A 24357-nucleotide genomic window follows, 5' to 3' on the forward strand; every position below is an offset into this window, starting at 1 on the left:
AGTATTGGCTAATCTACAATTGTCCTCATGGGGTCAAGACACCAACCCAGTCTCCAGACTTAAACGTCATTTCTCAATTTGTGGCAAAAAAATTGGTTGAGTTCATGCAAAATCGCCTGAAAACTGTGGAAAAGCAGAGAGGTGGACACACAAAATATTAGATTTCGTGACACAAAAGTCGTGGCACAGTTACATTATTTATTTGATTTATTTTTGTCTTAAGCCCTATCTGGTCATACTATTTTATGAACATCAAAACGGCACTTTATTTTAGTCATATGGCGTCAAGAAGTTTTCAAAAAAAGTTCGACTTTTCGAGAATTCTTCGCTGTTAGCGTGATTGTGGTAAAAATGGAGAACAAGCGCAAGGAATCAAACATAGCGCAAAGAAAAATGGTCCTTCACCTGCACAATGAAGGCAAATCCTATGGCGAAATAGCCAAGATAATGGAACTTAGCCGATTTTCAATCATAAGCATAGTGCAGCGCTAGTTTGGAGAGCGCACCTAGATCGGGGCGTCCCTAGGCTTTAAGCGACCGGGAACGCAACACGGTGATCCGAAAAGTCAAGGTTGACCCTAAGAAATCATCCTCCCAGATCGCCGCTGAGGTTAAAACCGAGTTTGGGAAGGATATCCACCCGACGACTGTAAGAAGGGCCCTGCACGATGCCAACTTCCATTGCCGTTCTGCTAGGAGAAAACCCTTAAAATCTGATTTCAACCAAAAAAAGCGTTTGGCCTATGCTAAGGAGTTTCTAAAGAAGCCAGTCGTATTTTGGGATCAGGTGCTCTTCTCGGACGAAAGCAAATTTAATCATTTTCGCAATGATGGCCGCCAGCAAGTATGGAGAAAACCGAACACCGAGCTGGAAAAAAAGAACTTGGCACCAACAGTAAAACACGGCGGCGGAGGCGTGATGGTGTGGGGATGCATGTCATCCGCTGGTGTAGGCGAGTTAGTATTTATTGAGGGTATAATGGACAAAGTGTAATGCCTTAATATTTTAAAAGAGAACCTAAAAAAAGCGCTGTAAAGCTCAATATGACTAAATCATTCACATTTATGCAGGACAATGATTCCAAGCATTCTGCCCAGAATGTGCGGCTATGGCTTACATATAATACAGCACATGTACTGCTACATTCACCGCAGTCACCGGACTTAGATCCGATAGAACATTTGTGGGAGGAACTCGACAGAAAAATGCCCTAAAAAAGGCATTATGTGACGAATGGAAGAATATTGGTGCAGAAGTTAGCAAAAAATGAATGCATTCAATGCCAAGACGTCTGTAAGACGCCATAAAACAAAAAGGACTACCAAAAAAATATTAATTTTGTTATTTAAAAAAAAAAATAATGTTTTATATGAAGTGTGCCAAGACTTTTGTTTCAAGAAATTAGTTCCCTTTTTGTTAAAGAATAAAAGCTTTAAAATCGTTTTTAAAAAGACAAAAAAAAGCGCCTCTGTTTTAACAAATGCTTAATTTACCTATATAAAAATTGTTTTTTTTTTTCATTTAAGTGCTGCATACGCTTTATAACGACATTTAAAGTTCATCTTTACAACAGTGCCAAAAGTTTAGTGCGGGACTATCAGGCCTGCTCCGGTAATCGAAAACGGCAAGATTTTTTCGTTTTCGTTTTTGAAAACGAGAAATTGGTGCTCCGGTAATCGAAAACGAAAGATTTTTCCGATTTGAAAAACGGGCACCTTTTTCTGGCCGGAATGAAAAGTAAATGGCTTTTTTTATATGAAATCAGATCTTATTTACAAAAGGAAAAAAAATAGTTTACTCAGTGGTCTATTGATGTTTATTCCACACCACCACAAGATCATTCTGGCACGTAGTTATTTTTTAAAAAATTTATTTCTGACCCCACCTCAGATTTGACAACAACATTTTTGCCGTGTTTAACCAGTTTTCTCGTTTTGGCGATAGGTCGATAGGTTCACCGCAAAAAGTTATCGCCAAGGTTGCCATATTGTTGGTGGAACGAAACAGCCAGTTAAAAATACTTATAAAATATAAATGAATACATTACTAACTTTAAAGGACCGCCAAAATGTTTGTTTATAATTACTGCTATTTAATGTGATTACTTAACTGATCCAAATTAACCAAATAATTATTTGGGACCACCGAAATTTAAACTGTGAAAAGTGTGGCAGCATCTTAGGTGCATAGATTTGCTTAACTCTACCGTTTTTGCCTTTTTTCTGGCTTAGAAAAAGGGCAATTGTAAATATAATAGGCAGTACTTTACGTTGTTTGCATTTTAAGCCTAGTACTCTGACGAGAAAAACCCGCTGTCTAAATTAGACAGCGGAATCGTTGTTTATTTCGCTACCGAGCTAGTGTGACCAAAAAAATTAAGGAAATTCCATGAAAATGTACTTTTTATGGCGTTTAAGGATTTTCCTTGGTCACACTGGACAGCTGTTTGTAAACAAATATTCAAAAAAAATATTAAAAATATTAGTAAATATGGCATTAAAATGTCCTTTGTGGGTTAAATTCCATATTATGGGCTTCCCCTTGACAGCCCCTATCAATGCCACCTTTTTCCTTCAACTTTCCCTCCATTAGGGGTGTCTAAATAAATCAAATGAATTATTTAGACAGCGCGATATCAGCTGTTTACTATCTTGATCTGGCAACGCCTTTCAATTTTCGCAGGCTTCATTTTCGTCGTCAGAGTACCGAAAAAAACGACGTGTCTAAAAGTTCTTCTTCTTTTTTTTCGACACCGTTTTTTTTATATGGAGTTTGGCCGCTGTCTAAATTTATACAGCGGTTTTTTCTCGTCAGAGTACTAGGCTTTACCAAAAACACAAGTTAGCTGCTTGAGCAGTAAGAAACGATGAGAAAACGAAACATTCCGATAGCAGAACTTTGCCGAAAACCGGAGCAGCTAAAAACGAAAACGGTTCGTTTTCGCCCAAAACGAAATCGAAAAAATTTTACGATTACCGGAGCAGGCCTGTATATATTATTTACAGTGCAAAAACCTACCGGCGCGCCGGTGAGTTAACGTCGAAATGGAACGGTGGGAAATGTAACACGGAGGAGGTTTTTTATTTTTTAATTATTTCGTTATTAAGGCACTAATTCGAACAAAATAAAGTACCAACATGTTAAGAATTAAATTTACTATTGATTTATTTTGGGTTTGGGCAGTTTTGAGCAACGCTGGTACCTAAATTTTCCATTGGAAAAATCGAGTCCCCACCTTTTTTAAGATTTCGCACCCAGAGGATGTACCGCTAAGCACTGTAAGCCAGGTTTTGGGACACATATTCAAGTATAATCCCAGAAAATATCATTAAAATCCTAACGACAGTTTTTGAGCAAATCGCTCAACAGTGGTCAAACCTATGGTTCCCCTCCATACAAAAACTGGCAGCAAAAGTTTAAGCCTAGTACTCTGACGAGAAAAACCCGCTGTCTAAATTAGACAGCGGAATCGCTGTTTAGTTCGCTACCGAGCTAGTGTGACCAAAAAAAAATTAAGGAAAATCCTGAAATTCCATTAAAAAAGTACTTTTTATGGCGTTTAAGGATTTTCCTTGGTCACACTGGACAGCTGTTTGTAAACAAATATTTAAAAAAAATATTAAAAATATTAATAAATATGGCAATAAAATGTCCTTTCTGGGTTAAATTCCGTATTATGGGCTTCCCCTTGACAGCCCCTATCAATGCCACCTTTTTCCTTTAACTTTCCCTCCATGAGGGGTGTCTAAATAAATCAAATGAATTATTTAGACAGCGCGATATCAGCTGTTTACTATCTTGATCTGGTAACGCCATTCAATTTTCGCAGGCTTCATTTTCGTCGTCAGAGTACCGAAAAAAACGACGTGTCTAAAAGTTCTTCTTCTTTTTTCGACACCGATTTTTTTATATGGAGTTTGGCCGCTGTCTAAATTTATACAGCGGTTTTTTCTCGTCAGAGTACTAGGCTTTAAGGTCGCCAAGCTTAGCTCTCAGAGGATGTACCACTATAAGTGGTATATGGGCATATTGGGGAGCGCAAATAGAATATTTGGTGAACTTTTTATTAAAAACAAAACGACAGATTTTGAGAAAATCGCTTTACAGTTTTCCATTCAAAATGGCTGTTAGGAAGGCGAGAACTCCGGAACTAAAACCGGTCGTGAGCCAGTGGTTCAGCGCGCCACAGAACCGAACTAACTTTTAATAAATCGATTAAACCCCGCCAGAAAATATTTCTATTGTCAATTTGAACAATTGTGTTAATTATGAATGCCCAATAAACGACATTGTCATTCTAAGCAATTTGGTAGGTGTTTTATCAAATTCCGTTCAGTCGTTCAGGAGAAAACGTCAATTTTTCATTTATTTACTTTTATGTATCAGCAAAGAAAACCACCGATCGCCAAACGTGTGACGTCACACAAACCATGTTTTTAACCAATTGAATGCGCCAACCATGTTTTCGATGCTAAATTTCAACAAATTATTTCCAGCTTAAATGAGGATATGCAGATATGCACGGTATATCAAAAGAAAGGGAATTCTATTCTTAAATTTCTATAAAAATCTTGAGTCGATCTGACCGACAGATTTTGAGAAATTCCTATTTTCCTTCTCCGACCTTATTATTAACACTGTCTGGTCATACCTCAAAAAGGATAAAAATAAGTTAAAAAACAGCCAAATTATAGTTTTTTCGTTTATTATTATTTTTTTGTGTTTATACATTGTTTTGCAGCGTCTCCTGCTCCTGTTGGGGCTGCTCCGACTCCTGCTCAAGTTGACGCTGCTCCTGCTGCTTCTTGCCGGATATAAAGGCCGACACCGCCGCCTCTATCTCCTTTTGTTTCTCTTCAAGTAGGTCCTTTAAGACCTCCTTGAGCAGCTGCTGCTGCTCCTGCTCCTGCCGCTGCTGCTCCTGCCCCTGCGGCTGCTGCTCCTGCCCCTGCGGCTGCAGTAGGGCCAAAAAGGCCCTTTGCAAGTTTTTGCGCTCACCGGCGGACACGGGGACGTTCCTGGCCGCCTGGAACGCCAAGAAAAATCGTTGTTGCCGGTTCAGGCCGCCGACTCCGCGGCCACTGACCCCGCCACGTCCAGCGTCGCCGCCATCTCCACCACGCCCGCCTCGTCCGCCTCGTCCTCCTCGTCCGCCACGTCCACCACGTCCACGACGTCCTCTGCCAGTCTTATCAATTATATAGACGTTTTTTACCATCTGCAATTTAAATAAAAAACATAATATGTAAGAACATAATATATAATAAAAGAAAACCATTGTCGAAAATGGTCAGTAACATATACTTACGTTGTTTTATTGGAAAATGTTGTATATAAAAAAATAGCTTTCTGTAGCTTCACTTTTGTTCGTTTCGCCTGTTTTCGCAGAATTAACAATTACAGGAATAGCGGGCTTTTCGATAATTTGGTGCTGCCAGACTGGGATTAATCGATAGGGCGGATTAATCGATATGGGATTAATCGATATGCAGCCAGTGTTAATAATAAAGTCGGATAAGGAATATAGGAATTTCTCAAAATCTGTCGGTCAGATCGACTCAAGATTTTTATAGAAATTTAAGAATAGAATTCCCTTTCTTTTGATATACCGTGCATATCTGCATATCCTCATTTAAGCTGGAAATAATTTGTTGAAATTTAGCGTCGAAAACATGGTTGGCGCATTCAATTGGTTAAAAACATGGTTTGTGTGACGTCACACGTTTGGCGATCGGTGGTTTTCTTTGCTGATACATAAAAGTAAATAAATGAAAAATTGACGTTTTCTCCTGAACGACTGAACGGAATTTGATAAAACACCTACCAAATTGCTTAGAATGACAATGTCGTTTATTGGGCATTCATAATTAACACAATTGTTCAAATTGACAATAGAAATATTTTCTGGCGGGGTTTAATCGATTTATTAAAAGTTAGTTCGGTTCTGTGGCGCGCTGAACCACTGGCTCACGACCGGTTTTAGTTCCGGAGTTCGCGCCTTCCTAACAGCCATTTTGAATGGAAAACTGTAAAGCGATTTTCTCAAAATCTGTCGTTTTGTTTTTAATAAAAAGTTCACCAAATATTCTATTTGCGCTCCCCAATATGCCCATATACCACTTATAGTGGTACATCCTCTGAGAGCTAAGCTTGGCGACCTTAAACTTTTGCTGCCAGTTTTTGTATGGAGGGGAACCATAGGTTTGGCCAATGTTGAGCGATTTGCTCAAAAACTGTCGTTAGGATTTTAATGAAACTTTCTGGGATTATACTTGAATATGTGTCCCAAAACCTGGCTTACAGTGCTTAGCGGTACATCCTCTGGGTGCGAAATCTTAAAAAAGGTGGGGACTCGATTTTTCCAATGGAAAATTTAGGTACCAGCGTTGCTCAAAACTGCCCAAACCCAAAATAAATCAATAGTAAATTTAATTGTTAACATGTTGGTACTTTATTTTGTTCGAATTATTGCCTTAATAACGAAATAATTAAAAAATAAAAAACCTCCTCCGTGTTCCATTTCCCACCGTTCCATTTCGACGCTAACTCACCGACGCTAATTTGACGGACATCAAAATAAACGCGTTTGTCTTTACCGACCAGCTGATATTCCTTGGGAACAAAAGGCACCAGGGGGAAATTTTACAAAAGGTTCCTGAAAACCCCAAATAATATGAGAAGTTTTCATATGCTGAGTTTTTGTAAGAAACTGATTTTATTCCATTCAAACCCTAGCTTATATAGCTAACATGAGAATGTACATTGTAGATCTTAGTTCTAGACCCACGCATCGGACAGTTCCCGATCGTGGGAAGTATTTAAAGTACGATAAGAGTGCAAACAGTCACCCCGAAAGAACATATCTTAAACAAACCCAGACCGCTCGCAGGAGGTCATATTTCGGGTTACTTGTTACATAGGCTCAAGTGGCGGTTGTATTAATAGATAGATATGGTGCTAGGCCGTGCTCTGCTGCTGGGACTTTATCGCTAACAGATGCTTCTTATCTAAAACCGTGTTCATGTTTGAACAGTTCCTAAATTAACAAGGGAAATTCGCTTATGTTAAAGGGAAATCCGCAAATGTTATCAAATTCACTTCATATGCATGCTTGTTCATGCATTCACGTACACGGGTGCATGTGTGCGATCATTTCATTTCGGCCCAGCAAGAATATTTGGTCTTTTGTGACGTTTCGCCCTAGGTACCCACTTTTCAAAATTATTGTGGCGGAACGGAAATACCATATAATAACACAACATTTGAATAATTTTTGATAAATTTTGTATTGAAAAATATTTAAAGGTAGAGAAGTTATAGGGAATCTCCAGAGTCGCCTCCAAAAAAAGTTGTTTTGCTGTGTACATCCTAACAGTCCACAGGATCATCCGATCTAAAAAAAAGTATACCTCATTCGTTAAAGGATAAGTGTCCCGAGGTATTCACGAAGCGTTTTTTTTTTAGTTTTTTTGTGATTTTTTAGGAAATTTGAAAGTCAAAAACCCGATTTTTGACTAAAAAAAAACGTTATTTCTTAATTTAAAAATATATAAAAATTAAAAATTAAAAAAGGCCAACGTGAATACCTGAGGAATTAGTTAAAGAATGTGTGTGCCAAATTTCAAATCGATCGGTCCAGTAGTTTTTCTGTAATCGTGTACACCGATTTGAAAAATTGAATTTTTCAGAAGAGCGCTTTAAACTTTGTGATTCCCATGCATTGAACACCAACCGACCTTCGTTCAACTCCGCATAACTTCGTCAATTTCACTCTGATCGATGTAAAACTTGGACACAATATTCTTAAGATGTTAAACTTTAAAATAAAAAAAAAATTTACGAAAAAAAAAATTAAATACCTTACCCCCCCCTTAATGATAACAATAAGAATGTTATATGTTATAATATATTTCTTACTTTTGCACCAATAACCCAATAAATAAAAATAATAATCACACCGTTTTTGTTTTTATATAGAGTTTGACCGCTATAACACGTGTTACAGCGGATTTTCGTCGTCAGAGTACTAGGTTTAAAAATTCAAATCAGATGGGCGCGCCCGTCTACGACTTAATTTGCTCAAGCTGGTGATGGTCACACCAAAAAAGTATAATCTAGTACAAAAGTGGCGGTCACACTAAGCCTCGCTAGGCCCTATATAAAGAGGGCCAGACCGTAAATCGTATTTTGGTTATTTTAGCTCCTAGGGAAAATGTTATCCGATTTAGTTCCGATTTGCTATATCGCATTAAAAGAGCAACAAATTTCAGCTCCTTAAATTTCATTAATTTTTCTTAAGTTTTACCCGATGGTTTCTATGGGAGCAATAGGATATAGTTTCCTGATCCGAACGATTTTCATACTATATGTGCCTAGAGACAAATAATGATGATTGGTAAAGTTTCATGTTGATATCTCCAAAATTGACCGAGTTATTAATTAATGCCACAAAAACTAGTCAAAAACCCCATAGTGCAAGGGTGTAGCAAGCTCACACACACACACATACATGCATTCCAAATGGCGGCCATGATTGACGCGCAAATAAAGAATAAAGGCAATTGATTGGTACGTACATTTATTCAAAATGATTTACAGATTATTGATTATTATTTAAGTCTCCATAAATTCAAGGACGTCCTCTAGGACTGATTCTTCCAGAGAAGCGGCCGGAGCTGCCTGAGCGGCCTGAGCTGCCGGTGCTGTCGGAGCAGGTACTCCCCTTGGGCCTCTTTGGCCACGCGGGCCTCTCGGACCAGGTGGCCCAACTCGTTGAATTCTTCCCTCACGAACTGCGCCACCTCCCCTTGCGCCACCACCCCTAGCCAGAGGAACGGGGATGGCGGCATTTGACAGCGGTCGACCAGGTTGGGGCGTATGCTCCGGATCGGTAGCATCCGCCACTTTGTACTGGCGGAATTTGGCACCTTGTAAGTTCTGATAACTATATTGGTGGCATTTTTTATTTTCACCGGATTCGTGGTGATCGTACTGTGGAAAAAATAAAATGCAGAGAAACCAGAGTTATTTTGAATGTTAGAGATTTTAGCACTCTCATTCCACGCCACCTCGGAGGTTGTAAGGGTTGGCGCGTTTTTTTTGAGTGGTTTCCCCAGGAGGCCTACTCCACTTGTAATATTAGTAAATGAAATTAAAATTAAGATATTAATAAGAGATTTTGAACTAAATATTAATAACTAAAAACTACAACTAAATACTACCACTACAAATAAGTAGAAAAAGTCGCCACTTTTTCCATATATCCTCAAGAATGTCGTTACTGAGGAAGGCGGCCCCAAAGCTAGCGGATTCTGGGCAAAGGGAAAAATAACGTTTAGCTATGGCGTATACTTTATATATTTCCTCCAAACACAAATCCCTAGTACTGTCATTGCAGTACTTCTTAGCATATTCCTGAATAGCTCGAAACTCTTCTCTTACGTTATTTCTGAGGAAATTAAAATAATATCATTTTTTAAAAATGTAATTTATTATATTTACGTTATGTTTTTGAGCCAAAATGACCGTACCATGTCTGCAATCCCACAAAGGAGGGACTCTGAAGGATGAACAGGAATCTCTTAAATTTATTTTATCATGATCACTCACAAAGGCCAACAAGTATTGATCCAATTTCCAAAAATTTTAAAATTGTACAATAAAATTGTTAACGGACTGAATTCTTTCAAATGTTTGTTTCCTTATATCTACATAAATAACTTGGTAACGCAATCCATCATTGGATTGCAGGGAAAAAGTGTAAGCATTAAATTTTTTTTTTATGACAATTGAAAAGTATTAAATTAATTTAATTAATAGAAATAAATAAAAGGAAATATATAAAAGTTGAGGTTTTGATATGTCAAAATGGCAACATGGCATGTCATGGCAATGGCAACATGGCAATATGGCAACACACAATACGCGCATGTTGAAACATGCACATTTTATCAAATAAAGAAGCACGATGTTGCTCTCTTTCTCGCGCACAATTTAACAATACAACAATTAGGAAGAATTTGTTTCGTATTTCTTTTTGGAACTTACCCGCAAGTTGAAAGCGTCGTAGCACACGATAAACGGCACCTTCCACGTCTTCGCATCCACCATCGACGTAAGGTTTATTGATAGCCCAACAAGGTTATCCTTGACAATTTTTAACACATCGGAAGCCCTGTCTTCCAAACTGTCTTTGTCCCTCAGATGTGGAAACGATTTAATAATAGTTATTAAATCATTTTTCCAATCTTTGGGAGGAAACGCTCTTGCACTTTGAGACATTTTGAGGGGTTTGTCTTTTTAGCGCCTAGAGAAGGAAAAAACGTTTCTCTCTTGAAATATATTTGCAGAAATTGATGCGGTTCATTTGGTGTTGGCACCAATGAACCATGCAAATAATATATTTGTCCTTGTATCTGTAATTGCAAACAATCATTTGTTGAAGAATCGTGTGATGGTGTAGTCCGTAGAGTATATGTTGTTATTATGTGTTGCAATTCTTGGTGTTTGTGTAAGTGATTGTAACTTTTATCTTGCAAGTCGGCATGAAGCCGCCTTCTCGAATGATATTAGCTCCAAAGGAAGTCATGCGAGAGCAGTTATTGTATTCAAGAATGTGTTGAAGAAAATGGCTGGAATCTGGATCACTTCCATCGAACAATGCTTTCAGTGACTGTGGTGGTGTAAGCAATGGATCCCGTTTTTTCTTTTCCACTTGCGCAGCACAATCCAGCAGTTTCTCTTTTAATCTTTAACGCATTGCAATATCGGCTTTTAGTCGTCATTGGTGCAATATCTAATTTTCTATCATCTCTATAGTTCGCAGTGGGATCATATTGAAATACCAAGCGATTGTATGATGCCAATAATCTTCGTGTGCATTTCGTATTTCCTCGCTTAAGTTCTGTGAATACACTTGTTGCTTATGCGGAGACCGATGTTCAAACGTCGTGCTCTAGGCATTTTGGACAATAGGCAGAGCGGTTTATTTAACCTCTAATCTACATAATTTACACAGTTCAACTTACCACCCTAAATACAAATGCTGGTTTCCAATTGAAATGTTAGGAAACGAATAACTTTCTTTTTTTGCAATACCGTGGAAATCGGTTCGTGCGTTCTGGAGTTATGTATATGATCCGGGTCTATAGGCAGAGTGGTTAATTTAACCTCAAGTCCACATAATTTACACAGTTTAACTCACCACCTTAAAGACAAATGCTGGTTTCCAATTGCAATGTTATTCTTCACAATTTCATAAAATTGAACACAATTTCGGTTTGCCTCATGAAATAAACTGAGCACAGAATATTGGCTTGCTATGTATCACTATCCGGGGAATTCTGGATTGGTCTTGATCAAGGACTATGGGCAGAGTGGTTAATTTAACCTCAAGTCCACATAATTTACACAGTTCAACTTACCACCCTAAATACAAATGCTGGTTTCCAATTGAAATGTTAGGAAACGAATAACTTTCTTTTTTTTGCAATACCGTGGAAATCGGTTCGTGCGTTCTGGAGTTATGTATATGATCCGGGTCTATAGGCAGAGTGGTTAATTTAACCTCAAGTCCACATAATTTACACAGTTTAACTCACCACCTTAAAGACAAATGCTGGTTTCCAATTGCAATGTTATTCTTCACAATTTCATAAAATTGAACACAATTTCGGTTTGCCTCATGAAATAAACTGAGCACAGAATATTGGCTTGCTATGTATCACTATCCGGGGAATTCTGGATTGGTCTTGATCAAGGACTATGGGCAGAGTGGTTAATTTAACCTCAAGTCCACATAATTTACACAGTTCAACTTACCACCCTAAATACAAATGCTTGTTTCCAATTGCAATGTTAGGAAATTAATAACTTATTATACCCTTGCAGGGTATTGATCAGCATCAACAGCCGAGTCGATCTAGCCATGTCCGTCCGTCTGTCCGTTTTTACGCAAACTAGTCCCTCAGTGTTAAAGCTATCTGAATGAAACCTTGCATATAGTCTTCTATATACTCTCACTTCTATATATGGAACGGGCCGGATCGGACGACTATATCATATAGCTGCCATACAAATGTTCGATAAATTTTTAGAAAAAAAATTATAAATTAGCTGTTTTTCAACATTTTTGCATCATTTTTGAGATATGGCCATTTTATATTATTTCAGAGTTTCGGTTTTATTTTTTTGAAAATCGGACGACTAACAGGTTAGCTGATAAGTCCCCGGTCTGACACATAGATGACGTCGCTAGTATTGAATGCATATTATTTTTATATAGTACTAACCTTTAAATGATTCGTCTCAAAATTTGACGTCTGTCAGTCAATTAGTTTGTGAGATAGAGTGTCTTTTGTGAAGCAACTTTTGTTATTGTAAAAAAAAATTGAAAAAAAGGAATTTCGTGTTTTGATAAAATACTGTTTTCTGAAGGGAAAAAATACAGTGGAAGCGAAAACTTGGCTTGATAATGAGTTTCCGGAGTCTGCCCCAGGGAAATCAACAATAATTGATTGGTATGCAAAATTCAAGCGTGGTGAAATGAGCACGGAGGACGGTGAACGCAGTGGACGCCCGAAATAGGTGGTTACCTTCGAAAACATCAAAAAAATCAACAAAATGATTTTGAATGACCGTAAAATAAAGTTGATCGAGATAGCAGAGGCCTTAAAGTATCAAAGGAACGTGTTGGTCATATCATTCATCAACATTTGGATATGCGGAAGCTCTGTGCAAAATGGGTGCAGCGTTGCCAATTTAGCTATTTTCCCACTATATCTGGCGGGTTTCAAAACCTAAATGCGGGATATTTTGTGATCTAGCGGCTAGCGGGAGTTATAGCTATTTTCCAAGCAATATTGGCGTAATTTTAGCTTTTTAAAAAACATCTGCCATCTTCATGTATTTTTGTGTTTTACAATGCCACACTATAACACTTATAGTATTTTTCCATTTGAATGGCAAAAAAAAAAACATCGATATGCCAAACGGACATTATACTTTTGCTTATCGATTTTTACTATGATCGATTGAATTGAGTTTTATACCATCACTATCGAGGTAATTCACAATTTTTGCAACGAGCGCGAGTGATATGTGTATAAAATGCCGAAAGTTTATAAGCAAAAACCGAGAAATGCGTGGATGCAAGACCCTGTGTTTAAAGATTGGCTGAGTGTAGATGCGGCTGATGATGGCAAATGTTTTTGCAAATATTGCAAATCCAGCATAAATGCAAAACTTTCAGATTTGCACGCACATGCCAAGACAGCCAAACATAAGGCATCGTCCTCTGCATTTACACAGACAAACAAACTACCATTTGTTGCGTCTGTTTCTGTGAAAACTTGCCAACAAGAGGCGGCATTGTGCTTGTATATTGCCGCGCATTCATCCGTCAGCCCTATTGACCATTTAGGAGTGTTGTGCACAACAAAATTTTAAGACTGCAGTTCTATGAAGCTTCATAGGTCCAAATGCACAAATATAATAACAAATGTGTTGGCTCCAAGCTTCAGAATGCTGCTAAAAGAGGACTTCGGCGATGCCAAGTTCAGCTTGCTACTTGATGAGAGTACAGATATTAGTGTCTGCAAAACACTTGGTAAGTTATAATGCTAAAAATCCTATAACACAATCAAGCTAAGATACATTCTATATAGGTGTTGCCATAAACTATTTTAGTTCGGCACGGAGCGTCATGGTTTCCACATTTTTATCCCTAATTCCGCTGGAGGAGGGAGACTCAAAGACGATTGTAAACAGCCTCTGCCAGGAACTAAGCAGCTTTAAATTAAACCTTGCGAATTTGATTGGAATCGGCACGGACAACGCAAGTGTTATGGTTGGTTCTAAACAAAGTGTTTACAAGGAGTTGAAAAAAAAGGTTCCGTCCTTAATTTTAAATAAATGTGTATGCCATTCGCTACAATTGGCTGTTAATAGTGCTTGTAAGCATTTTCTTCCCGAGGCATTAGAATATCTTGTTTATGAAACATATAATTGGTTCTCAAAAAGCGCGAAAAGGCAATCAGAGTAAAAAAAAAATTATCTGGTTATAAACTCCAAAGAGGTAAAACGACCTATGTGTTTGTGTTGTTCGACTTTAACATTTTTGTCTGTTGAGATATAATTAACATGTGTTTGTCTGTAGTATGTGTATAGTGGTATTGTCCTTTATGTTCACATATTTATTTTTTCTATATGAATAACGTGCATTTTTTGTTAGGAACCACTCAAAATACCGCGAGTTTGCGACACAAGGTGGCTGTCCATTGAAGCTGCGGTGACCAGAATTTTGCAGCAGTGGATTGAGTTAAAACTCCATTTCAACCTTGCTGCAACAAAGGAAAAATATTTTAAGGCCCAAACGTTACACAAACTATATAATGCCGAAGAAAATTATTTGTATCTGCTGTTTTTGCAGCCAGTGCTAAAACAAATGCAGTTAATGTGCACAATTTTTCAATCCAGCACTGGAGACTTCAGCAAACTTTTAAATGATATCGTCTTTGCGATTAAATCATTGAAAAGCAAAATTATTCCAGAGGACGTCAATATTGATATTCTCAAAAATAATTTTGAACATTTGGTTCAGCTCAACTGTAACTTGGGATATGCCTTCGAGAAAAAGCTCAAGGAAGTCAGTGAAAACATTTCAAACGAGGCAGAAATTCGACTTAAATGTGTCAACTTTATAGTTTCATTAATAAATGAGCTCAAACAGAGGTAAATGATTATAAAGTAATTATAATATTTTGTATTAATTACTAAATTCTTTCAGATTGCCAGACAACATTGAAATTCTGCAACAAATCGATGTATTTTCTGTCGAGAAAATATTATGTCCCAAGAAGGCGGAAATTGTTCACATCCTGGAACATTTCAAGTTGGATTCGGATACAATTGAAGAGATTTTGTTCCAGTATAATAACGTCCATCTCATAAGATGGACAAATGTAATGGAAACAACAAGCTTTTGGGCCGAAGTTTATAATTATGTGGATGCAGCAGGGAACAAAAGATTTTCGGCACAGGCATCATTTGTTCTAAGTTTATTTTCGTTGCCATGGTCGAACGCAGAGGTGGAACGAGTTTTCAGCCAAATGAACAATGTGAAAACCAAGCTTCGAAACAGAATGGGAGTTCAAACATTGAACTCAATTTTACACATAAGGTATGTTATCTGCTTATATTTTAGAATTTTAATAACAATAAATTTCATTTTTTAGATACGGACTACACTGAGAAAACAAGTGCTGCCACAATTATGAGGTGCCAGCCGAATGCCTTAAGAAAATAGGTACGAACCAAACCTATGTTAATTCAGCTGCAGAAGAGGCAATAATTGACGAAATTGATGATCTTTCAAAAATTCTTTAATAATTAATAAAATATAATTGATTCACGACTCTAGCGTTATTTTTTAACTATCATTAAAATTTGTTGGCTATTTCTGGCTTTTTTCGAAGGTGGGTTTAGCTTTTTTAAGCCCTGAAGAGTTGGCAACACTGAATGGGTGCCGCGCGAGCTCACATTTGACCAAAAACAACCGTGCCACAAGTCATTGAGAACGATGGCAAAAATTCATGAATTGGGCTTCGAATTGCTTCCCCACCCACCGTATTCTCCAGATCTGGTCCCCAGCGACTTTTTCTTGTTCTCAGACCTCAAATGGATGCTCGCAGGGAAAAAATTTGGCTGCATTGAAGAGGTGATCGCCGAAACTGAGGCCTATTTTGAGGCAAAACCGAAGGAGTACTACCAAAATGGTATCAAAAAATTGGAAGGTCTTTATAATCGTTGTATCGCTCTTGAAGGGAACTATGTTGAATAATAAAAACGAATTTTGACAAAAAAATTTGTTTTTCTTTGTTAGACCGGGGACTTATCAGCCAACCTGTTATATCATATAGCTGCCATACGAACGATTGGGAAATGAATAGGATAAAAACTATAACTTCGTTATTTTTTAACGTTTTTTTATCTTCTCCGGGATATACACTTATTTTATTATTCTAGAATTTTGGTATAAATTCCATAAAAATCGGACAACTATATCATATAGCTGCCATATAAACGATCGGTAGATGTAAAAAAAATGTAAAGCTGGGAGGGCTAAACTGTAACTGTCAAACTGTAAACATAATAATATACAGTGGCTCACAGCTTATTTGACCCACACCAGAGAACTGCAGCATGCCACCGGAACTACAAGTGCACCGGCCAAACACCGGGTGTCTCAGACACCCGGGTGTTTAAGGCACCCTATTTGCTTGAATAAGAAACACCCGGGTGTATTTGGCAACCGATGGTTTTTTGTTACTGCCGAAAGGGTGCGAGCGAGTGATTCAAAAAATGCTTCGGGTGATCCCACACACAAGCATGGATCGGGCGCAGGCCATTTTTTGTATCCATAAATATGTTATGGGTGTCTGAAAAGGCAAGCTAAAAAAGGAAGGGTGAAAATGGGTGATCGGTTTCACTCTTCTTTTTTTAGGTTGTCTTTTCGGACACCCATAAAAAATGTATACATACAAAAAATGACCTACGCCCGCCCTCAGTGTGTATTTTTTTTTACAATTTCGTGTTTTTTTTTAATTTTTAATGACCTTACTGATATAATAATAATTAAGAATATATAAAATGTAAGGAACTTCATTTTTGCTTGGCAAATTTTAAAAAGTCTGTTTTTTAAGTCTACATTTTTTTAAATGTATACTTATTATATATTATATTTTGTTGCTTTTTTGGGTTGTGGTTTTTTATTTTTTTTTAATTAAAAGTTATAAATTAAGAAAGTTATGAAAAGAGAAATAAAAATTTAAAAATAAAATAATAATAAAAAAAATTACATAAAAAATTATAATTATTTCGTTATTTTAAAATTTTTATAAAAAGAATGCAGAAAAGGAGTCTGTCTACAGCATAGCTTGCAAATAACTGTTAAAAGTTGTTTCCCCTACGCTCTACTCGTGCGAAAAACAGAAAAAAATCTTGATTCTTCGCTCTCGCATTTAACAGCCGACGCACAGTAGCGCCTCTCGAACAAAAGCCGTTGCAAAAATCGAAAAAGTCGTTGTCGCAAAAACGATTTTAACCATACTTATTCGACAGGAAATTTCCCATGGATTCAGAATCTGCTGTAAAATCAATTTTCTTTTTTTTGTAGAAGATATGAGCATTCAAAGTTGAACTTTGTTTCCATTTTTGCATCATAAGAAAAAACAAGAAAGGAAGCTAACTTCGGCACGCCGAAGTTTGTATACCCTTGCAGATATTATTTCAATACATTTTACCTATACTTATTATGTTTACAGTTTGACAGTTACAGTTTTACATTCACACCTTTACATTTTCTCTACATCTACCGATCGCTCCTATGGCAGCTATATGATATAGTTGTCCGATTTTCATGAAATTTATACCAAAATTCTAGAATAATAAAATAAGCTTATATCTCAGAGTAGATGAAAATACGTTGAAAAACAACGAAGTTATAATTTGTTTCCTGTTAATTTCCGGATCGTTCCTATGGCAGCTATAAGATATAGTCGTCCGATTTTCATAAAATTTATTCCAAAATTCAGAAATAATATAAAATGGCCATATCTAAAAAATGGTGCAAAAATTTAAAAAAACAGCAAAGTTATAATTTTTTTTCTAAAAATTTATCGATCATTTGTATGGCAGCTATATGATATAGTCGTCCGATCCGGCTCGTTCCGACATATATAGCAGTGAGAATATATAGAAGACTATATGCAAAGTTTCATTCAGATAGCTTTAAAACTGAGGGACTAGTTTGCGTAGAAACAGACAGACAGACAGACAGACGGACAGACAGACAGACGGACAGACGGACATGGCTAGATCGACTCGGCTGTTGATGCTGATCAAGAATATATATACTTTATAGGGTCGGAAACGTCTCCTTCACTGCGTTGCAAACTTCTGACTGAAATTATAATACCTTGCAAGGGTATAAAAAGGGAAAATTGGTTTACTTTCAGGTAATATTACACAAAAACTATATTACCTATCGCCATGATTTTTGCTTTAAATAATAGACACATTCATAAACTGTAACCCAATCCAAAAAAAGGGGAATTGGGTTATGGCTTGCAAAGGTAAATCGCTACCTGCCAGGTGTCCATTTTTTTTCACTTTTTTCTGGCTAAAGTAGTCTATATCTTTTTTGGATGGGCTGAGCCACTATACACACTATAACTACGACCTTTGTGGATCTATTCTGGACCAAAATCAACTTACATCTGCTGCGTCGAGCTGCGTCCCCGGAAATGCAACAGCATAAACCAAAACTACTCAGGGTTAAATATACCAAAATACCAACTCAGCTTCATACTAACCAAAGACAAGAAAGGAAGCTAACTTCGGCACGCCGAAGTTTGTATACCCTTGCAGATTGGTTTTGATGTTTATATTATAGATTATAATACCGAAAACACTCACAAAACAGAGTTTCATTACATTTTACGTATACTTATTATGTTTACAGTTTGACGTTACAGTTTTACATTCCCAGCTTTACATTTTCTCTACATTTACCGATCGTTTATATGGCAGCTGTATGATATAGTTGTCCGATTTTCATAAAATTTTTACCAAAATTCTGAAATAATAAAAGAAGAAAAGAAAAGAAGATAAGAATATGTTGAAAAACAACGAAGTTATAATTTTTTTCCTATTCATTTTCCGATCCTTCCTATGGCAGCTATGAGATATAGTCGTCCGATTTTCATAAAATTTTTACCAAAATTCTGGAATAATATATAATGGCCACTTTCACTTTGACACCCTATAAAAAGGCGAGTAAGTGGGCGTGGCACATTTTTCAGTACATTACGTATGGCGCGCTCTTCTACCGCTCTTTTACCGAGGACTGATGCGACTGACGCTAGATCTTCTTGTAATTTTTAACCAGAATGAAACAAATAATGACGTGTTTGTTTAATTCATTTATTCTGAATTAAGTTTAATAACTAATAATGCGTTTAGGTTATCCGAATTAATTGAACTACGTCGTTCAGTTAATATAAAATGCAATGCTAAAAATGCTCTTTCAACAGACACTTGAGTAGCCGGTGTCGCCAATACTACATGAGCCAGCGCACTAATGTATGTCGATTTTAGCTTTACATTTCCAAAAAATTGTAATATGTCGTCTGTTAACTGTAAACGATCATATATTTTGTCGAAATTTTCCACATCAAAATAGATCTTTTGCAGCTTGTCTGAAATCGGCTCTGCTGCTGCTTTTGGAACAGTCTGCTTGTCATCCAAAAATGCTGAAAAAAGCGACTTTTTCTCTGGCAAGGACGAGGAGGAGGATTCCATATGCAGTTCAGCTTCATTCATCTGCGATGCAAAAGTTTGTTGGGCGTGAACCTTTAATAACAAAGAATATTATGTTGTAATTTATGGTTTGCAATAATAACTTAAAACAGTTGTTAGTGTATGACGAGGACAATTTTAATTATTAAACTAAGAACACATATCTAAAAGCAGCTATAACATACAGAAAACAGGACCAAAATTTCAACCACATTTCTTCTTACATGTTTTTTAAATTCTGCTTTGCCACAAATTTTTGGTGATCTGTTAAAGCGCAGTTCACTCGCGGATCCATATAAATAGCCGATAGCAAAGCTTGGTTTTCGAGCAACATACTTTCTCGCAGATTCATTTGTGCCAATAATTTTTTTTGAATGAAATTTTGGCTCGTCTGGCACTGCAACTTCAGTTCCATCCATATTATGTAAAATTCAGTGTAAACTAAATTTTTCTCCTGCATCTTTAAGGTCGCATCATATGCGTCCTTAAAGGCGTCGACATACGTCTCCATCCAGTCCCATTCTATGTCGGTATCAATGCTACACTGAGTGGACAGGAACTCTTTTAGCTCAAGTAGTTTTTTAACCATTAAGTATGTCGAATTCCGCCCAGTGACAACGTCGAGCGGCGGTATATTTTTGTTGTGCTCGGTTAAAATACGTCTGTGCGGGTTACATATTTCTTGTATATATCATTATCAAATAATTTATTCCATTTACACGTTACTTACCTATAGGTTTCTGTGCGCAATTTTTTACATAATTTGCGGCAGATACTAATTTGATCGCTTATCTCGTTCAACTTATTAATATCATAGACACACAGCTGAATATAATAATAATTAAGAATATATAAAATGTAAGGAACTTCATTTTTGCTTGGCAAATTTTAAAAAGTCTGTTTTTTAAGTCTACATTTTTTTAAATGTATACTTATTATATATTATATTTTGTTGCTTTTTTGGGTTGTGGTTTTTTATTTTTTTTTAATTAAAAGTTATAAATTAAGAAAGTTATGAAAAGAGAAATAAAAATTTAAAAATAAAATAATAATAAAAAAAATTACATAAAAAATTATAATTATTTCGTTATTTTAAAATTTTTATAAAAAGAATGCAGAAAAGGAGTCTGTCTACAGCATAGCTTGCAAATAACTGTTAAAAGTTGTTTCCCCTACGCTCTACTCGTGCGAAAAACAGAAAAAAATCTTGATTCTTCGCTCTCGCATTTAACAGCCGACGCACAGTAGCGCCTCTCGAACAAAAGCCGTTGCAAAAATCGAAAAAGTCGTTGTCGCAAAAACGATTTTAACCATACTTATTCGACAGGAAATTTCCCATGGATTCAGAATCTGCTGTAAAATCAATTTTCTTTTTTTTGTAGAAGATATGAGCATTCAAAGTTGAACTTTGTTTCCATTTTTGCATCATAAGAAAAAACAAGAAAGGAAGCTAACTTCGGCACGCCGAAGTTTGTATACCCTTGCAGATATTATTTCAATACATTTTACCTATACTTATTATGTTTACAGTTTGACAGTTACAGTTTTACATTCACACCTTTACATTTTCTCTACATCTACCGATCGCTCCTATGGCAGCTATATGATATAGTTGTCCGATTTTCATGAAATTTATACCAAAATTCTAGAATAATAAAATAAGCTTATATCTCAGAGTAGATGAAAATACGTTGAAAAACAACGAAGTTATAATTTGTTTCCTGTTAATTTCCGGATCGTTCCTATGGCAGCTATAAGATATAGTCGTCCGATTTTCATAAAATTTATTCCAAAATTCAGAAATAATATAAAATGGCCATATCTAAAAAATGGTGCAAAAATTTAAAAAAACAGCAAAGTTATAATTTTTTTTCTAAAAATTTATCGATCATTTGTATGGCAGCTATATGATATAGTCGTCCGATCCGGCTCGTTCCGACATATATAGCAGTGAGAATATATAGAAGACTATATGCAAAGTTTCATTCAGATAGCTTTAAAACTGAGGGACTAGTTTGCGTAGAAACAGACAGACAGACAGACAGACGGACAGACAGACAGACGGACAGACGGACATGGCTAGATCGACTCGGCTGTTGATGCTGATCAAGAATATATATACTTTATAGGGTCGGAAACGTCTCCTTCACTGCGTTGCAAACTTCTGACTGAAATTATAATACCTTGCAAGGGTATAAAAAGGGAAAATTGGTTTACTTTCAGGTAATATTACACAAAAACTATATTACCTATCGCCATGATTTTTGCTTTAAATAATAGACACATTCATAAACTGTAACCCAATCCAAAAAAAGGGGAATTGGGTTATGGCTTGCAAAGGTAAATCGCTACCTGCCAGGTGTCCATTTTTTTTCACTTTTTTCTGGCTAAAGTAGTCTATATCTTTTTTGGATGGGCTGAGCCACTATACACACTATAACTACGACCTTTGTGGATCTATTCTGGACCAAAATCAACTTACATCTGCTGCGTCGAGCTGCGTCCCCGGAAATGCAACAGCATAAACCAAAACTACTCAGGGTTAAATATACCAAAATACCAACTCAGCTTCATACTAACCAAAGACAAGAAAGGAAGCTAACTTCGGCACGCCGAAGTTTGTATACCCTTGCAGATTGGTTTTGATGTTTATATTATAGATTATAATACCGAAAACACTCACAAAACAGAGTTTCATTACATTTTACGTATACTTATTATGTTTACAGTTTGACGTTACAATTTTACATTCCCAGCTTTACATTTTCTCTACATTTACCGATCGTTTATATGGCAGCTGTATGATATAGTTGTCCGATTTTCATAAAATTTTTACCAAAATTCTGAAATAATAAAAGAAGAAAAGAAAAGAAGATAAGAATATGTTGAAAAACAACGAAGTTATAATTTTTTTCCTATTCATTTTCCGATCCTTCCTATGGCAGCTATGAGATATAGTCGTCCGATTTTCATAAAATTTTTACCAAAATTCTGGAATAATATATAATGGCCACTTTCACTTTGACACCCTATAAAAAGGCGAGTAAGTGGGCGTGGCACATTTTTCAGTACATTACGTATGGCGCGCTCTTCTACCGCTCTTTTACCGAGGACTGATGCGACTGACGCTAGATCTTCTTGTAATTTTTAACCAGAATGAAACAAATAATGACGTGTTTGTTTAATTCATTTATTCTGAATTAAGTTTAATAACTAATAATGCGTTTAGGTTATCCGAATTAATTGAACTACGTCGTTCAGTTAATATAAAATGCAATGCTAAAAATGCTCTTTCAACAGACACTTGAGTAGCCGGTGTCGCCAATACTACATGAGCCAGCGCACTAATGTATGTCGATTTTAGCTTTACATTTCCAAAAAATTGTAATATGTCGTCTGTTAACTGTAAACGATCATATATTTTGTCGAAATTTTCCACATCAAAATAGATCTTTTGCAGCTTGTCTGAAATCGGCTCTGCTGCTGCTTTTGGAACAGTCTGCTTGTCATCCAAAAATGCTGAAAAAAGCGACTTTTTCTCTGGCAAGGACGAGGAGGAGGATTCCATATGCAGTTCAGCTTCATTCATCTGCGATGCAAAAGTTTGTTGGGCGTGAACCTTTAATAACAAAGAATATTATGTTGTAATTTATGGTTTGCAATAATAACTTAAAACAGTTGTTAGTGTATGACGAGGACAATTTTAATTATTAAACTAAGAACACATATCTAAAAGCAGCTATAACATACAGAAAACAGGACCAAAATTTCAACCACATTTCTTCTTACATGTTTTTTAAATTCTGCTTTGCCACAAATTTTTGGTGATCTGTTAAAGCGCAGTTCACTCGCGGATCCATATAAATAGCCGATAGCAAAGCTTGGTTTTCGAGCAACATACTTTCTCGCAGATTCATTTGTGCCAATAATTTTTTTTGAATGAAATTTTGGCTCGTCTGGCACTGCAACTTCAGTTCCATCCATATTATGTAAAATTCAGTGTAAACTAAATTTTTCTCCTGCATCTTTAAGGTCGCATCATATGCGTCCTTAAAGGCGTCGACATACGTCTCCATCCAGTCCCATTCTATGTCGGTATCAATGCTACACTGAGTGGACAGGAACTCTTTTAGCTCAAGTAGTTTTTTAACCATTAAGTATGTCGAATTCCGCCCAGTGACAACGTCGAGCGGCGGTATATTTTTGTTGTGCTCGGTTAAAATACGTCTGTGCGGGTTACATATTTCTTGTATATATCATTATCAAATAATTTATTCCATTTACACGTTACTTACCTATAGGTTTCTGTGCGCAATTTTTTACATAATTTGCGGCAGATACTAATTTGATCGCTTATCTCGTTCAACTTATTAATATCATAGACACACAGCTGAAGAGTGTGCGCAGCACACTGTACAAGATGAATGTTCGCCAAATCCAGGTCATCAAGCTTCTCCATTACATTTTCCCCTTCATTGTCATCAATCTCAAAAAGGGTCTCCTCCATGTCGTCATTTAAAATTTGTATGGCTTTGACCATGTTTCTCCCGTTATCAGAGGTAACACTGTGTGCATAAATTTTATTTTCTATTCAATTAGTTTTCATATTAAAAATTAACTTAATTTTTACCTGAAGATTTGGTCAAGACTTAATTTCCAAAATTTTGTCCCTTATATATGTATTCCCCAGTGTGGGCACGGGTGAGCTGGATCATGCCCAAAGTCTTTACTAGGATCTCTCACTTATTTATACTGGTGTGAATCATTTGCAGATTGACACCCAGAATGGTTTTATCCATTCTGGTCGCTACGTCAATTTTTAGCGACAATAGCTTTCTTTTCACCAGAGCCCTTATATCTTCTTTTATGGCCTGCTCCCTAACAGAGACGAAACTCATTATGTTTCTCGATGTGATTGGATTCATCCCCAGGGCATTATAAATTGGATTCAGAATTACCTTAAATCCCTCGCTGTCCAAGAAAAGAAATGGCTTTCCGTC

At 36.6% G+C, this 24357-nt stretch overlaps 2 protein-coding genes and 1 long non-coding RNA gene across 3 annotated transcripts; 1 reads left to right on the forward strand and 2 right to left on the reverse strand.

Annotated features, from left to right (window-relative positions):
* Positions 1-4712: 4712 nt before the first annotated feature.
* Positions 4713-5383, reverse strand: LOC121502261 (mRNA export factor GLE1-like). The gene is made up of 2 exons (XM_041775456.2): positions 5310-5383; positions 4713-5219 (listed from the first exon to the last, which is right to left on the reverse strand). The coding sequence occupies exon 2, from the start codon at positions 5217-5219 to the stop codon at positions 4725-4727; it is 495 nt and encodes a 164-aa protein (XP_041631390.1). The 5' UTR covers positions 5310-5383; the 3' UTR covers positions 4713-4724.
* Positions 5384-11034: 5651 nt separating this feature from the next.
* LOC138928257 (uncharacterized) lies at positions 11035-11820 on the reverse strand. Its single transcript, XR_011444752.1, has 4 exons — positions 11602-11820; positions 11425-11542; positions 11205-11365; positions 11035-11145 (listed from the first exon to the last, which is right to left on the reverse strand). It is a non-coding gene; the product is annotated as an uncharacterized lncRNA (long non-coding RNA).
* Positions 11821-13522: 1702 nt separating this feature from the next.
* Positions 13523-15348, forward strand: LOC138928390 (uncharacterized). Its single transcript, XM_070285460.1, has 5 exons — positions 13523-13607; positions 13666-13847; positions 14601-14731; positions 14787-15179; positions 15235-15348. Exons 1-5 carry the CDS (start codon positions 13523-13525, stop codon positions 15248-15250), a joined length of 807 nt encoding a protein of 268 aa, XP_070141561.1. The 3' UTR covers positions 15251-15348.
* The last annotated feature ends 9009 nt before the right edge of the window (positions 15349-24357 follow it).

This window comes from Drosophila kikkawai, chromosome 3L, assembly GCF_030179895.1.
Source record: "Drosophila kikkawai strain 14028-0561.14 chromosome 3L, DkikHiC1v2, whole genome shotgun sequence".
Classification (NCBI taxonomy): Eukaryota; Metazoa; Arthropoda; class Insecta; order Diptera; family Drosophilidae; genus Drosophila; species Drosophila kikkawai.

What these genes read in the sequence shown, in the direction of transcription:
- LOC121502261 (XM_041775456.2), bottom strand. Translation starts at nt 5,219, where the DNA reads ATGGTAAAAAACGTCTATATAATTGATAAGACTGGCAGAGGACGTCGT.
- LOC138928390 (XM_070285460.1), top strand. Translation starts at nt 13,523, where the DNA reads ATGCTGCTAAAAGAGGACTTCGGCGATGCCAAGTTCAGCTTGCTACTT. An exon ending in TAGTGTCTGCAAAACACTTG is followed by an intron (nt 13,608 to 13,665) that starts GTAAGTTATAAT and finishes CATTCTATATAG; the next exon opens with GTGTTGCCATAAACTATTTT. An exon ending in CGGACAACGCAAGTGTTATG is followed by an intron (nt 13,848 to 14,600) that starts GTTGGTTCTAAA and finishes CATTTGGTTCAG; the next exon opens with CTCAACTGTAACTTGGGATA.